Genomic DNA, 16,582 nt, shown 5'->3' with positions numbered 1-16,582 from the left:
AAGAGTAGTCATCCTCCTAGTTGAGCAGATATAGTGCATAATGATCTTTGCGACAATGCCCAGTTGAATGATCCTATGACCGGGAACATTTTGTGTATGAGTTATAGGAAAAGGTCTCTTTGCATCTAACCTATTTAGATCACTTTCCTTATCTCATGAATCCATGGACTTGTCAAATAGGTTAATGGTCACGTCTGGGCCATTACCTTAGTCGACATACTTGCCCTTAAGTGTTAACCTAAATGGTTGGTTTAAACGAAGTTTTCATGACAGATTTCATCAAATGATTGGCTTTTAGGGCATACTTCTAACATCGAGTCCTAGCATCTATATTATGTGTGTGAATTTAGTGTATTATCGTCTCTTTTAATAAGAAAGGTCTTCAAAAAAAATAAATAATAATTAGTTGTTATTTTGCCATCGGGTTATTTCATGTGATAAAACAAACTTATGTTGGGTCTTATTATAAATAATAAAAAACCTTAATTTATTTTCAAATACTCTACACATCATAACATTCTGGCACAATTGTTGATCTTAATAAGAAAATTACAAACTTATGAAAGAATCTGTCATCTTGTACTAATAGGCAGCGCCCTCAACCAACTTGCTCAACTTTTTGGTCCTCAATCGCTCGGTATGCACCTCACTCCCATGGTATTCATACCTGCATGCAACAAAGGACACCAATCAACCTCAAAACGTTGTCATTTTATACCTCCATCAAAATTACTTATGTTCCTACTCGGAGAGTTCTTATTCATACCTTGGTGGCATTGAAATCAAAGGGCTTAAGCTCTCGGCAAGCTTAACAGCTTCATCCTCAGTATTCACAATTCTATTAAAGCAGAAGTACCTCCCGCATGTGGACTGATCCTCCAGAGCTCGAATATGAATATCGGCTAGAAAGTTCACGTCGACGAATGCAAGCACCCCGTTTTCGTACATTTGAGCCGCTCCTATAACACGAAATCAGGGTTCAAGCGAATTGAGAGGTTGAGATAACTTAAGTGTTGGTGCCTCTAGTATTATTGTGCTACGAACTTACGAATACAACGGTTGTGTTAAGTGATGTTAATTATTAATTAATTACCATTAAGATAAGACATAGTTGTCCGAGGGTTCTGTTGAGCGACACTAGGCCCGAGGACAAGTCCAGAGTTTATGGACACCATCTTGAGCATCCGGTCCATGGATAAAGCCCAAGCAGCCTGCTCAGAGAGTGTCTTTGCCAGGGCATACCACAACTATGAACAAAAGGAAAATACACAATGTCAGTAAAATATAATTCTGAGATAACTTGTATAATTTGGTATTTAATTGTTTTTTCGTTATAGGGAGAAATGTTGTTCACCCAATCTACATACTTTTAGCACTCATTTAAAAATAATAATAATAACAGATTGGTCATAACAATCCTTCAAATATTTCAAAAATACGTACCCAAAAATCCTAACATATTGAATATATGATTATAGCCACCTAGCCATGTCCCTAACAAAAACTAAAAGGTGACCGACTAGCTATTATCTAGTGATATTTCTCTTCTCAATATTGAAAGAAATCCGTATTCGAATTCTTCTCCGCCATTAATAAAAATAAATAAACAATCAAAACCAAAGGTGACGTCTAGCCAGACAAAGAAATAAATATGAAGATAGAGGCCAAAACCTTCAATTTCCTGCAAAATTCCTGATCACTCCATGATTTCTCATCCACATCCTTCTCAGAACTAATGTTCTCTCTCCAAATTGCTGCAGTCAAAGAAGAAGTGAACACAATCTTCTCCACAGTCTCTGTCTGAGCACATGCTTCCACAACATTAATTGCTCCTCTCACCTCCAAATCCACCATTTTTTCCTAACCACTCCATAAAAATGGAGTTAGTATAATGAAAGTAAATTTAAAAAAAAAATACTTATAAATATGAGTTTCACCAAAATTACAACTCACATCATATCCATCTGAACTGTCTAAACAGCAGAACATAGCAGAGCAACCCTTCAAAGCCAAAAGAATGCTATGGTAGTCCAAAACATCCACAACAAACACTTCCAATCTCTCTTCTACTTTCTCCATCTCCCTAATTCTCTTCTGAATTTCTGTTTCCCCTGCATCAAACCCTTTATAACTCAGGTTCTCTTATAACCTAAACCTCAAGAAAGAAAAAGCTTACCATTCTTCTGGATGGCTGCGTGGACTGTGAAACCTCTACCAAGCAATCCTTTGAGAATCCAGAAGCCCACGTAGGTTGAAGCATCAAGAACACAAACGATGGGTTTTTCGTTGTCCATTCGCGCTCTCTCAGTTTTCGTTTTCGTTTCAAGTTGTGGCTTCCATACCATCTCTGCTCTTATATAAGTTGTGAGAGGGATTCAAGGGGGCAGAGGTTGGTGAACTATTTGTTACACGTTCCCATCTACTCACCATCTTATGTTGTCAAGACCCTTTTAGCTTTGCCGCATGCTCCTTATTTTTATATTTTTCTTTTTGTGCTGCCTCATACCAATTCAATTCGAGTGAATTCAAATAACAATTATAATACTCAACTTTACTAATAATGTTATACGGACTAATTTTTTTTTTTTTATACAAGCGATAATTTATTAAAACTGATCGTCTAACTCATTGCATTAATTAACAGCTTACTGTAATATTGATTGACTTTGTACGATACTAATTGATACAATAAGTACATATAATATGTTACCCATGTGTTTTGTTTACGAACCATCCCTTTCTTCTCAATGTTAAAAGAGATCCAAAGTTTGATTGTCCCCTCCTTCATTGATTAGAGAGGAGTGATGGTAGAAAGATGGGTTGATTTATGATAGGTTCAGAGTTTCATCAATTCCAATGTAATAAAGAAAAATAGTCAATCACAATAGTTGGAGTGTATGAAACAATCACAAAGTTATAAAGTTATAATTTTCAGGAATCCTAAATTTCTAGCTATAAGGAGAGATGAAAAATCACCTACATAGCATCATTTTGACATCCATGATCAGGGACGGACTCTAGCATTGCCCAAAATAACATACGAAGCTCACACGAGCTTCCCCATTCATGCCTACCCCTTCACGCAACATACATAACTCTTCCTTGTAGTAGATTTGTACGTAAGGTAATTAGACGAACAAATGAACCAATAATACAACTATTCGTAACTCTATAATTGCTTTTGCCAAATTTCTAAAGGTAGGGACCGCCGTTATAGATCTCAAGCACCAGGATGCCAAAACATAAGAGGAAAAAAAAACAGTAATTCGTGGTTTCCATTAATTCAGGTAATAAGGAAGAAGGGTAGGTTTCACAAGTACCCAAAATCCCTCGCATGCATGTGTTTAGTTGTTGTACAACTCCAATTCCTAACGCTTCATATGCTTGCGTGTGCCGTAATCCGATACTTGGGGGATGTTTTGGATCCCCAAAACTATCCAATGTAGGTGGACCACGTGGCATGCGCAAAATACGTTGGAGTTTTTTAACTTGCTTCCGTTTTATAACCAACCAACCAAGGCAGGACACGTCATATATGAGCACAAGGCAGGCATTGTGGGATTCCTAGGTTGAATTGAATGGCAAAAGGTGCCATTTTCATTATTGAACAAGAGATTTGACAGCTGCCAGTCAAATGAAATATAATTCTTAAGAAGAATTTCCACGAAAGAATGACAAAGGAAATATAATTCTTCAGAATTTCCACCCAAGTGTTGTGAAACATAAAACATTAGGGCCTCTTTGGTGAGGTGGTGGATTATTTATAACCATACCCTAAACATATAACGTGATTCATAATCATAGTTAAATGTTTAGTGGCCTAAAAACAACGTGATTGGATACTAGGACATGTAATGGCATATTTTAGTTAAACCAGCCCTTTAATCACATATAAGAAAAGAAAAACATTGCATCAAAAGATTCGTGGTATTCTTTCCAATCCAATTACCTAATAATTCAATCCAATCTCAATCATCAAACATGACATAATATCATTGTCGAAAGAGTCATTCTTACTTGCGTGCAAATTACAATTTGATACATTGAAAAACTTAGATTTGTCTAAAAGGAGAAATGACTCATACAGGAAGCAGCCAGGTATTATCCTGAAGCAGCTGTATTGACATTTACATTTGAGGTATTGACCAATTGGTAAATTAATTATACATGCAAAGACTCTAATAAGAATTTTTTTATGAATGACCCTCACATCAACAAAATTAGCTGCTTGCAACAACAGGACTGGTTCTATTCTATGTTTTAAAAGGGAACACGAACCAAAATACTGGTTGGGTTATAAAATAGGGCACGTAACTCGACATTTTGGAAAGACAGTTGTGTAGTCGTTCAAGTTATCTAGAACCATGTAGAAGAAAAATAATAATATTAACAACAATAAGAAATAAATTGGTGGAATGAATGCTAAGTTGGAGAAAAATAGTGCTATGTCGTATGAAAATGTTAACACATGTGTTATATTGTTATTGGCCAGATATAATAAAATAGTATCATCTCCATTTCATGAAAGTTTTTCTCGTCAAGCAGAGCCTTCAAGGAGCCATCAATTTCAAGCCAAGCAAACATGTGTGGAAACATTCCTCACTAGGCAATATCTAGAAATCTGATTGATTAAGAAACCCAAAAAAGGACAATAATAGTTTTACTTAAACAGAAAAAGCATTTCGTCTTGTAAGTTTTGGTCACCGACAATCAACCAGTAAAAAAAAAGTCGTTTGTGCTGCTGTTTGTTCATGTTATTAATAAAGCTGGATTTTAATTCTCTCCCCAACAACACATTACCAACATACTACCAGACTTGATATGTGGTAAATGAAGGAAACCTGAAAGAAGCATACTATAATTTCAGAATTTGGATCATACTATAATTTCATGAAATTAAAAGGGTTAATTACAATTTTGGTCACTGGGGTTTAGCTCGAAATCAATTTTAGTCACGGTGATTTCAATTTTCCCGATTTCGTCACTGTACTTGCAGTTGTTAACAAATCAAGTCCAAGCCTTCATTTCTGTCAGTTTAACAGGGGCTTTATTGTCCTTTTGTCCCAACTCACCATTAGAAGCCGTGTAAAAGCTCATTTCCTAGTCTAAAAGCTTAGAATCTGAGAGCAACATAGTCTGAGAGCGATGCACAAAAAGGAAACGTGTTCCATGTAAAATTTTATAAAAGCAACGCAAACAATTAATCAAAAACCATTCCAGTAGCAGAAATTGCAGAATCACCAGAGGTAGGTTAATTGTATATAGAACACAAAATTCATGCACTCCAATATAAACCTTACACAGCCCATTTGACAGAACCCGTAGCCAACAAAACCAAGCACATGACCAACAACACCAACCGAACCCAATACCACAAAGACGCTAACTTTTTGGGGAAAGAGGGCTCCACCGGCCCCTCAAACCCCTCTGCCGGTCTGCAATCGCCATGATCACCCCTTAACTTCACATAGTCCGCTTTGTCATCTTCACCCCAAATTGTCACATTCAGCTCCGGCACCGCCTATCCCCAATCCTCACATTCGTCACAGGTCAATGAAAAACCTAGGACTTTGGCCGCACAAATACCAATTGGCCCCCTTTTTGGTTAGAAACTATGAGAAATTTGGGGAATTTGGAGCCCTAGGAGAGAGTGTGGCGAATGCAAGGGGTTGGTGATCAATCAGAGAGTCACATGGCCATGAAGACTGGTAGATGCGCAGAGGCAATCAATGGAATCAATGGGCTCATTTCCTCGTGTAAAAGCCCCTCTCTACGTTATGAGCTTTTCTGATGGTGGGTTGGGACGAAAGGACAATAAAGCCCCCGCCAAACTGACGGAAATGAAGGCTTGAACTTGATTTATTAACGACTGCGGACGAAATCGGGAAATTTGAAATCATGATGACTAAAATTGATTTCAGGCCAAACCCAAGTGACCAAAATTGTAATCAACCCAAATTAAAATATTGGACCCTTGTTGTATAAGCAGAATAATTTTTTTTTTCTCTGGTTTTTTTAATTAAATTTCTTTATCTTTTACCAGTGACTAATTTTTTGGTTTCAGTATGCAGTTTAAAGAATGAAAGAACTTGCAGCTTGATATGCTTACAAGTTACAAAGAATGTTCCTAAAAACTGTCTGAATTATAGTACCAGAGCATACTATGTTGACTTCTGATGAACATGAAACCTGCACTGGCCATGTCGGGAGATGAACACAGCAGAAGCTGCACGATAAGTGATGACCCATCCATGACGATGTTGAGAGATAATATTTATTCATTTTTGAACAAGCTCGACGAAACCTGAAAAAAGGAGGGTGCTGTCAGAACACACAGGATATAGTGGGCAGATATATCACGAGGTTTTAATCTAATAGCTTAGCACAGTGGTGGCTTTAGAAACAATGATGGAATCATATCACATTTCATTGTCAAGTACATAACAAAACCTTGAAATTCACTACTGCATCGACCGGACTGGTAAAGAAAGCAAAATCGAAAAACTCAACCCACGTTCTTCGTCTTCTTCTGCTTCTTCTCCAGAAAAAAAATGTACGGTCAAACTTCGAATTGGTGCATGATCTTCAAAAGGTGGACAAACAAGTACCCAAACTCAAATAAAACCTACACCCCTTCTTCATCCTGACCGTCAATGTACAAAGAAACACATAAATACCAACAACCCACAATCAGTAATGAAACCCATACAGCTTACACAAATCAAACACTCAAACCCACCTAAGTCACTCCAACTAAACCCACCAAAATCAAACACTCGTTTCCAGAACCAGAAATCGAATGCAAATCCTTTGAAGAAATCAAACCCAAATCACCCTTCCTACAAATTTCGCCTACTTCATTGCAGGGATCAGAACCCTACGCCTTCATACAAACTTGTTTGTCCATCTTCCGAAGATCACGTACCAGTTTAAAATGTAGTGACCATCCCACTTTAATCTCAGACCATCCCACTTTATATAACTGGAAGTATTGCCAGATATCTTAAGTTTAGGTGTCTTATGTGAGAACAAACTTAGGATAAGGAAACTGAAAAGTTCTATCACAGTATTTGTGCCTACATCACAAGGAAGTTGAGATTCTCAAGAGCTGCAAAAGCAGGAGCTTCAAAAAGCATAGCCAGAGCAGCACATTATTTCCTACAATTGGAAATCGAAAAAGGGAAAAAAAACAGAATAGACATTGCAAACATGGGCAATGTGAAACAGGATGGCGGGTAATAAAATTTGAAAGAGGCATGCCTTTGAAAGTTCAGCAAGCATGTGTCATGCAAAGAGATTGCTATCTCTGGCACTTTATCAATATATGCAAAGGTTCAAAAAGAAACGAAGACAGATTCCCTATAATTCCCATCAGTCTTGAAACCACAATATTCAAAATTTCCTATTGCTGTGGGTCCTACCACGAACAAATGTCAAAAATCTCATGCGCCAAGGGGCATCATAATGATATACAAGTTCTATGATTAGCACAGATTGAATTGGCTTCGGTTGTTTTAAATGAATACAACTACAAGGAAAAAAAATACAAATGTTTGTACAGTGACTTTAAATTTTATCAATCCAGCATACTATGGAATCAGTGGTTCCCTGGCCGATTTTTCTTTCTTTCCTTTCCTTTGATATTAAATCAATATTAGAAAAAATAAATAAAAACATTTGTTACATGACTAAAGTACAAGAGCAATGACATAGGAAATTTTAAAGAATCAGATCTACTCAATTCTTACTACAGGCATCTCACACCAAGGAGCATGATTTTATAACAAATGCTGTAGTTTATTATCCACATATTATTTAAATAAGCAGAGTGAGACATACCTTCACATGATGTGGCATAATCTTAATATCAAAGGGTACATGAAGCCATGCTTCAGGTGGATAGAGCAAAAAATTCTCTGGCTTACTGGTATAGACATCTGCATATTGATGAATATGATACGCGAAAGCAGATTCTTGACCTCTATCAGTAAGGAAGGTGGCTCCAAAAGACTTATTAAACATTCTCTTCATCTTATGACTTGACTTGTGCCTCCGGTCATTTAACTCCTCCAACAGTGATGTGTAGGCTTCACTTTTCTGGCTATTAGCTACAGTAGCATGCAATCTACCAAGCAATTCTTGAACTATATGAAATTTCGCCTGCGTCCAGAAAGAAGTTTCATAATCATGAAAAAGACATCACAAATTTGAATAGGTAGGAATTCAGTTATGCACATAGAGAATTTTAACCATTGTGCTATGTAGGTTGAACCCATCATCCTGAATCCACATTGTAATCCATGGTTAAAATCCACTACCCTCACAGGAGAATTCTCCTTTGAATTGATGTGTGAGAGAGACAGAGAGACAGAGACAGAGACAGAGAGACTTCCAAGAAAGTTCTTATGTAAAAATTAACATAATTAAGAACTCTAGGCAAAAGTACTCTAAAGATGATAAGATAATGTATACAATCATTAAGTAGTTTATGCATGCCAACATCAAGAAGAAATGAATTATAACAAAACCAACCAACAGAAAAAAAAATTAATATGATAACTTTGCATAATAATACCTGTTCCAAGCGGTAAGCATCCTCATTTTGTATAAGTATTTCATCCTGCAAAACACAAAGGACCTTTGAACTAACCAAAAAGAAATACTCTGGAAGTATAATGCAACACTCATAAGTGTAAAAAAGACATACTTCTAGTTCGTGGATTATAGCAGCAGTGCGCCAACCAGCTTTTGCAGGTCCCCTAAGGTCGCTAAATAGGTGATCTCCAAAGTATATCACCTACCAAAGGGGCATAGGTGATCAATAACATGCAAAAGTGTATGAGCTATATGAAATAAATTTGAAAACAAATCATATAAAATTAAAGCACCTCTGGTCCCTTCCATTTAGTAATTTGAAGGAAGGATTTAAGGCATCCATGGTAATATATTTTATTAGGAAGAAATGCATCCACCTTCGTGAAAGCTAAAGTGTCCTTCTCTGCGTCATAGCAACTGCATGGAAGTTCCAGAAATCAAGGTGCAGGCCAAGATACCATACAAGATATTAGCTTATCTTATTTCTAGGGTGTTTAAGAGAATGAAACTTAGTTAAGAAAAAAAAAAAGACACCAATGAAAACAGTTTGAAGACAAGGAAACAAGACAGAGCATCATGTCCAATCTCTTATCACACATGCGAAAAATTAAGGAAAAGAAGAATAATTTTGCAAGTTGAAGATACAAACCGGAAGGGATGCTCAGATGTGTAGAAATCTGGCTTATTAGCTTTAGCAATCACAACATCAAAAAGTTCCCTCCAGGAGTCTCTGAAATCCGTGGAATCCTAAGAAAATGTCACAATCAACCCAGGAAACTTAAAACCCAATCCATAAACTTAAGTCTAGATGACAACAATAGCAAGTTAGCCAAAACATTCAAGGACAGAAAACATCTCTTAAGTTAGCATCCACTTTTTCACACATAACGAAACCGTTCCAATTGGTCTGAAAGGGGCTTCAGTTGTGAGACCGAAGCTGTTAAAAGTGGTGATGGTAGAATTCCCAGTTAGTTGGCTTACCTCCAACATAAACCTCATTCCTCCATCCACAAAGTAATATGGAGAGTTAGTCAACAGGAATAGTTTCTTTCCCTTCTCCCTGAGCATCTTGAGAAAGTGCAATAGCTGACCCTAATAAATATTAACCCACATAAGGATGAGCCATCACCTCAAGAATAATAATGAGATCAAACTAGACAATTGGACTAGATGTACAGCCAGAAATATCAGTATAAGTTATAGAATATCCTCAAAAAATGTGGCAGGGCTTACATTTTTTAAAAGATATTTATGGGGGTCAGAAAGAATTCCTCTATGAGCCACACCACTACGGTGAACATGCTGAATTGCACGATTTACATCTTGATAGATGTAGCAAGCATCAAATTCCAACTTAGCATCAACAAAATATTGCACGATATCTGCAATGAGGCATGCCTACATAGTAACAATTGAAACAAAACATTGATGGGTTAGAAGGAAACAAACATATTCCTACAACTTCTGACAAAAGAATTGTTCAGAACTAAATTATGTGTAAAACGGAAGCTGAAAGTATAGACAGCTAGTTTCTTCACTGGCCTGTTACCTTAAAACTTTGACACAAACTTCTTAGGAAGCTAATGTGTTGAAGGTAATTCCAAAGTTGTGCATTTCTTTCTCGTGGGAAACAGTATTTAGCATTTTTGGAGGCGGGAAAAGAGCAAAACTGTTATAGAACTGTTGTTTGATGGCCGCTGCCTGGGTGGAAAGAAACAAAAGGATTTTCGAAAATTATGGGGAGTGAGGAAGTAGGGTTTGTAGGCCAGAGTACAATTTTAGGACATCATTGTGGGGTTCAATTTCATCGGTATTTACGGTTAAGCCATTCTCTCTATCATGCAAATAGAATGTGGTGGTATCTAAATTTTCATTCGCAATTGACTCAGCTTCTATGTAATGTATTTCAGTTTTATGGGCAGGTTTTGTTGTTCTAGATGCGGTTTGGTTTAGGATTGAATATGTGCCACAGGGGATAGCTTGCCCTCTAAGTTTCTACTTCTAATATCCGTCTTTCTCACCAAAAAGGGGAAAAAACAGTAAGTGCCTAGTCCCAACTCCTTTCACAAGCCCATAACAATGTCCGTATCCCATAACGACCAAAGAAACACTAATATTTATACAGTTCACCCACATAACTTGCCCAATTTACAAAATTTATTTTATATTTTTCAAAACATGCCCATGCTAGCATGTCTCTTATATAAATGTTCCAATGCACGAATGTTGAGATCAGCCCATACATGCATCAATTTCTTCTTCTATCACAAGTTTGGGGAAATGTGACAGTTAAATAACTAACCTCACTAAAGCAGAAGAAATCCATCAATCCAACAAGTCCCCGGGCTTGATCACGACCAATATGCCGTGTGCCATATATCTCTTCTATTTCCTTCCTGCTAAGCTGCATTTCATTCAAAAGAGAGAATAACAAATCTATATGTACGAAAGAAAAGTTTGCCAAAATCTATTGAAGTCTTTTTAGTTCACAGAGCACTGCAAGAAATTTTTTGTCAAATTGGGCAAAGCCTACACTATTACTTGTATTTTATAAATAAAAATAACCAAAGTCCCATCATTCATGACTCATATAACATGTCGACTAAGTAGTTTCCATGTTTCGGAAGAAGAAAGGTATCATTATCTTTTAATTACAGAAAATTAACTGCTACAGAGGAGGTAGGAGGCTTTGCATCATATCTTGGGGAGGGGGAGCTCAAAGAAAAATTCATAAGCAAAATATAGTCAATAAATTTGAAATTAGAATATACATGAGGGAATATTTGAAGTTAGGGAATCTCAAAAGGAGAAAAGACCAGTTTGGATGAAAAATGGTCTCATGAAAGTTAGAGTCTGGACAAGCTTTCCATTTACAGTCTCTACTGAATTTCCTTCATGACTGCTTAAAAGTTTTACTCAAACAGTCTATATTGACTATACAATCCATGACCTTTTTACCTGCAATTCATCCCTTTAAATATTTAGTCCTCCTCTGAGTACCCAAACAAGAGGATTTGGGCTTTTTTCTTTCCAATTACCTAAATTTTTCTAGGAATTATGAATCTCCTGGCCTTGTCTATTCATGGCATCCATGCTTTCCTGCTGAGCTAATATGAAACTCTAGATCCCTTGAAGCACTATGAGAATCGGCTTAGACTCAGACCTAAAACGGTTAAAGAATGTGATCTCTCACAGAAGGTCAAAGGTCAAAGCTCATCTCCCATATTACTTCATTATCCCAGCAATATGCCCCATAGGATTCTGCATGACAACTGTAGTCACTTTCTGAATCAATTGCTTATTACTAAAATCTAACACAAAATACATGAATATACAAGTATCTTTTAAATACAAAAAATAATAATCATACCATCTAACTTTCTTGTGACCCAGTTCAAAACGCCAATCTTTCTAAATTGTCTCTCTCATAGCCCAAAGCTTCAAAAGCCATGATTTTTCTCCGTTTTATATAATGTGGATGCTTAGACATTGCATGATTTTCAGATTTACCGTGAAAGACTATTGTTATTTCTTACCTTCCTCAAAATTCTCACATCTCAGCTCTTTTTCTTTTTATCTGGAACCAACAGACCTACATTTTAAGCTTTCTATAACCTAGGGCCTAGGCACAAGTATAAAGAAAATACCTCCATAAAACCTTTCAGTTCCAGAAAGCATTTGGCCATAATCAAAACATATAAGCCAAAAATGATTAGGTGTAAAGTACCTTACGACGACCATAGTAGCATCCGTCTGACTCAATTGACCCAAAAAAATCCAGCTTCAAGAGGCACCCTTTTAGCTTATCATAGTACAATCCTCTGATTGGAAAAGTCGGATCGTACTTAAATTCCATGCAAATTTCAGGATAATGAAACTGAAACAACCACAAACGAATATATCAAATTACAAAAGGCTTACATGTAAAGGATAGCCCCATGAAATTATATCAGCATCGCTTAAATGGGTGTAAACTAACCTCATTTACCATATGCTCCTTTGCAAGATCATATATCAAGCTCTGTAAATTGGATGAGTAATGAGCCAGTGTGTAGTCATAGTCGAATCCATAAACTTGAATACTGTCCAATCTCAGGTTCTTATTTACATATATCCCTAATTTCAATATAAGAAACTAATAAATATCACAATTATCATGACTAATGAAGCTTAACTGAGAACCAAGAATACACTGGCAAACCTTCCGGATTCATTTTAGGCATTGCTTTAAGTGCCTCTGGAACCCTGAGGAAACTCTGCTTCGCGGCATCAAATTCACGTCGAATTTGTGCTATCTCATCATCAAGAACTAAAGTATCAGCTCCAGCTCGAGTCTCTGCATCTTCCAATTTCAACAGAGTTTGCTCCGGCGAAGCAATTCCTCCGTAGCTTCGAAAACCTAAATTTAAGTAAATAGAACAACTGTAATCGTCCATAATGATCAATACACACACTTACAACATATTAGATGCACTCCAATACAATTCTCATTCTGTACAGACTAATTATGTATTTACCATTTCCAAATATTAAAAAATATATATATTTTCAATACACATTGTTGCACATATTTGTAGCCCTACATTCAACACAGAGACAGACGGACAGAGAGACAGAGACAGAGAGACAGAGAGAAGCAGAGAGAAGCAGAGAACCTTGAACAACTCCAGAACCAGAAGATGAAAAGGTCGTCCTCTGCAACAAATCAGAAACAAACAAGATTAGAGAGGAAGAGCACACATACACATGCATATATCTGCGTGAGAGAGAGAGAGAGAGAGAGAGAGAGAGAGAGAGAGTTACGTTGATGGAAGAGCAGAGAGGAAGCAGCCTACGAAAGCAGGCCATGGGAAGGGAGGGATTTTAGCTCTGCATTCGAAGTTAGGGATTTTATTTTTTCTTTCTCTGTTGTAGAAAATGGAATTGAAATGAAAGCCCAAGTAGGAAGGAGATTGCAATGAAATGATGATTTCTTTCTTGCTATGCGAAAATCAGGGACTGCCAGTACCTGGTAGCCGCCGTTTTAACATTAGACCTTCAGCAAATCCAGCTCAAATTATTATTATTATTTTTCATATATCCAGCTCAAATTGTTTTTTTTTTTTTTTTAAAACAAAGAGGGTTTTATTAGAGACGAATAGCAAGGTTTACATCGCTAGCTAAAATATCAAAAATCCACTCATGCCACACTTGGTCCCAAACGTGATTACCACCTATTCTAGACACAAAGGCCGCAACCTCATGCGCTGCCTTATTGCACTTACGGGGAGTAGCTAAAAAAACAACCTATTGGAGCTTGCCAACAAGCATCTTAATATCAAACACAATATAGCTTCCACCGCAACATCAACTTGACGCTAACCTTTAATCATCTGAATCATCTGCAACAGTCAGATTCAATCTCCATATGCACCAAACGACCCTTAATGCAAGCAATCAGTGCTTCTCTTATAGCCTCCGCCTCCATCGTCAATGCCATACTGCCCTGTTAATCCCCCCACCCCCCCTTGCACGCACCAGCCAGCCATAAGTGTCTCTAATAACCCAACCAGCCCCACCTCTTTGCGTCTGCTGCAACCAAGCTCCATCACAATTAGCCTTGACCCAACCATGTGCCGGCTTAACCCACGAAGCTGACCCACTTTGAGCACGATCTAGCAGACGGGGCAGCTCGTTAATCAGAGGTTTGGCCGACATCAGAGCTGCCCTATACTCCTGCACCTGAGCTTGGAGACTTCTCACCATAGTGGTTGGATCAGTAACAGTCCCTTCAAAACACCGCACTGTTTCTTGTTTTCCATAAACGCCACAACCCAAAAACCACCACCTGTAATATTTCTTGAAAATTCACATTCTTCTCATACTTCTTTAATATGCTTTCCCAGCATTCACTAAACTCCTCCCCCACCAATTGTAAGACATCCAGCTGTAGGGAGCTTCCAAATTAGAAAACTCTAGCATGCTCACACTGAAAGAAAAGATGAACCTGAGATTCCCCTTCAAAGCCTTAGAGGGCACATGTATTATCCACATCAACCGAGCGACGCCGTAAATTCTCTTTAACAGCCAAGGCGTTTCTACAGCCCCTCCAAACAAATGCACGTAATTTGGGCGGCACCTACAGTCTCCATATACTCTTCCAGAATTTCTTCTGCTCACCTCCATGACTGCAGTCTCCTTCAGCTTTCCCCCCCAACTCACCATTTTTCCGTAAGTTTAGAGCAAGTTCATAGCCAGTACGAACTGTGTAACCACCATGCGCAGTGAAGTGCCACACTAGTTTGTCATCACAGCCCCACCTACTAAGAGGTAAGGATAAAATAGTCTGGGCTTCCACACAACTGAAACAACGCAATATAAGATCCTGATTCCACATCTTCATCTGATTGTCAATAAGCCCTTGCACTAAAATAGGCATATCTAGGTGTCTAGAGTAAATCTTGAAAGTAGAAGGTTTGGGCACCCAGTTATCTAGACAAATACGAACTTGATGTCCATTGCCTAAACGTCATCTCATACCTGCCTCCACTATTTTCCGTCCTTGCATAATACCCTTCCAACCCCACGACGACCCACAACCAACAACAGCTCTCATAAAATCTGAAGACCTGAAATACTTGTCCCGGAAGGTAGTAGCCAACAGAGAGTCCGGATGTTTGATAATCCGCCAGCCAATTTTTGCAAGCATAGCCAGGTTGAAGCATCTAAGATCTCTAAACCCCATACCTCTTGCTTCTTTCATCATACAGAGACGTTGCCATCCAACCCAATGGATACCCTCATGCTCCTTGTGCCCCTTCCACCAATAATGAATGATCTCCCTTTCAATCTCCTTGCATAAATTAATTGGTAGCTTAAAACAGGACATAGCAAAATTTGGCATAGCCATAGCTACTGCTTTGATCAAAACTTCATTCCCAGCTTGAGATAAATATTGTTCAGACCATCCCATAAGCCTGGCATTAATTTTGTTGCATACATCCTCAAAGACCCGCTGTTTTGAAGCCCCAAAGTCAGCATTGAGTCCTAAATATCGTTCGAACCCATCATTTTGTTGTACCTGTAAGATGTCTCCCATCTGCTTACGAACATGCGCATGACATTTTTTCCCAAACAAGAGCGAACTTTTATCAAAATTAATACATTGACCTGAACCTTTCTCATAACAGACTAAAATATTTTTCAAGCATCTAGTCTCCTGTTCATCAGCTTTGCAAAAAATAACGGAGTCATTAGCAAAGAACAAATGTGATATGCTAACCCCCTGAGGGTGAAAACAGAAGCCTTGCAAGGCACCCATCTCTTCATGCTTTGTAATCATAGCAGACAGGCCCTCATCACATAACAGAAATAAAAAAAGGAGATAGAGGATCGCCCTGACGTAGACCCCGGGAAGGTGTAATATGTCCTGTAGCCTCCCCATTAACAATCACACTATATGTAATAGTAGAAATGCATTCCATTACCCACCCTCGAAAGATCGGATCAAATCCCAACCTTCTCATCATAAGCTCCACAAATGGCCATTCAACCCGGTCATAGGCTTTTGCCATATCTAATTTCAAAGCCAGACTGGATCGCCCCATTCCAACCTCCTTCTTAAGCGAGTGAAGTATCTCATGTACAATCAAAATATTGTCCATAATTAATCGATCTTCAATGAAGGCAGCTTGATTGAGACTAATGATCTCAGGAAACACAGCTTTGAGCCTGACTATTAAAATCTTGGAAATAATTTTATACACCAAATTGCATAAAGCAATTGGTCTCCATTGAGTCATCTTCCTTGGTGTAGCAATCTTTGGGATCAAAACCAAATGCGTGTGGTTAAAAGCTCTATGAAGCCTCCCTGAGTGAAAAAAAACTCTTGACCATACCAGTAATGTCCTCCCCAACCACGTCCTAATACTGTTGAAAGAATTTCTCCGTGAAACCATCTGGACCCGGCGACTTCGTAGGATTCAAGGATTTCACAACTAGCCAAATC

At 38.0% G+C, this 16,582-nt stretch overlaps 2 protein-coding genes across 4 annotated transcripts; both read right to left on the bottom strand.

Moving 5' to 3' along the window:
• Positions 1–435: 435 nt before the first annotated feature.
• LOC110760828 (NAD(P)-binding Rossmann-fold superfamily protein) lies at positions 436–2,416 on the bottom strand. 3 transcript variants are annotated; one of them, XM_088252246.1, is made up of 6 exons: positions 2,177–2,416; positions 1,954–2,123; positions 1,672–1,860; positions 1,094–1,247; positions 767–959; positions 436–667 (listed from the first exon to the last, which is right to left on the bottom strand). In XM_088252246.1, exons 1-6 carry the CDS (start codon positions 2,343–2,345, stop codon positions 583–585), a joined length of 960 nt encoding a protein of 319 aa, XP_088108372.1. In that variant the 5' UTR covers positions 2,346–2,416; the 3' UTR covers positions 436–582. The 3 variants fall into 3 exon arrangements, with proteins under 3 accessions (XP_088108372.1, XP_088108378.1, XP_088108375.1); XM_088252252.1 differs by having other exon boundaries at positions 1,954–2,102; XM_088252249.1 differs by having other exon boundaries at positions 1,954–2,111; positions 2,177–2,413.
• A 2,730-nt stretch (positions 2,417–5,146) lies between these two features.
• On the bottom strand, positions 5,147–13,639 carry LOC110760854 (HAD-superfamily hydrolase, subfamily IG, 5'-nucleotidase). The gene is made up of 14 exons (XM_021963196.2): positions 13,399–13,639; positions 13,251–13,290; positions 12,797–12,994; positions 12,575–12,711; positions 12,323–12,472; positions 10,898–10,999; positions 9,829–9,993; positions 9,577–9,687; positions 9,245–9,342; positions 8,889–9,012; positions 8,708–8,797; positions 8,576–8,620; positions 7,840–8,160; positions 5,147–6,304 (listed from the first exon to the last, which is right to left on the bottom strand). The coding sequence occupies exons 1-14, from the start codon at positions 13,441–13,443 to the stop codon at positions 6,275–6,277; spliced, it is 1,656 nt and encodes a 551-aa protein (XP_021818888.1). The 5' UTR covers positions 13,444–13,639; the 3' UTR covers positions 5,147–6,274.
• Between the last annotated feature and the right edge of the window lie 2,943 nt (positions 13,640–16,582).

The sequence above is a fragment of the Prunus avium genome, chromosome 1 (assembly GCF_965620075.1).
Source record: "Prunus avium chromosome 1, drPruAviu1.hap1.1, whole genome shotgun sequence".
NCBI classification, from domain to species: domain Eukaryota; kingdom Viridiplantae; phylum Streptophyta; class Magnoliopsida; order Rosales; family Rosaceae; genus Prunus; species Prunus avium.
This window is presented reverse-complemented; position numbering and strand designations above follow the sequence as displayed.

Excerpts from the sequence above, each read along its gene's own strand:
- LOC110760854 (XM_021963196.2), bottom strand. The coding sequence starts at position 13,443 with ATGGCCTGCTTTCGTAGGCTGCTTCCTCTCTGCTCTTCCATCAAC. Across the intron at positions 12,712-12,796 it reads GCCTAAAATGAATCCGGAAG|GGATATATGTAAATAAGAAC; the intron begins GTTTGCCAGTGT and ends TATTGAAATTAG. Across the intron at positions 9,013-9,244 it reads ACATCTGAGCATCCCTTCCG|TTGCTATGACGCAGAGAAGG; the intron begins GTTTGTATCTTC and ends ACTTCCATGCAG.
- LOC110760828 (XM_088252246.1), bottom strand. The coding sequence starts at position 2,345 with ATGGTATGGAAGCCACAACTTGAAACGAAAACGAAAACTGAGAGAGCG. Across the intron at positions 1,861-1,953 it reads ACAGTTCAGATGGATATGAT|GAAAAAATGGTGGATTTGGA; the intron begins GTGAGTTGTAAT and ends TGGAGTGGTTAG. Across the intron at positions 668-766 it reads TTGATTTCAATGCCACCAAG|GTATGAATACCATGGGAGTG; the intron begins GTATGAATAAGA and ends TGTTGCATGCAG.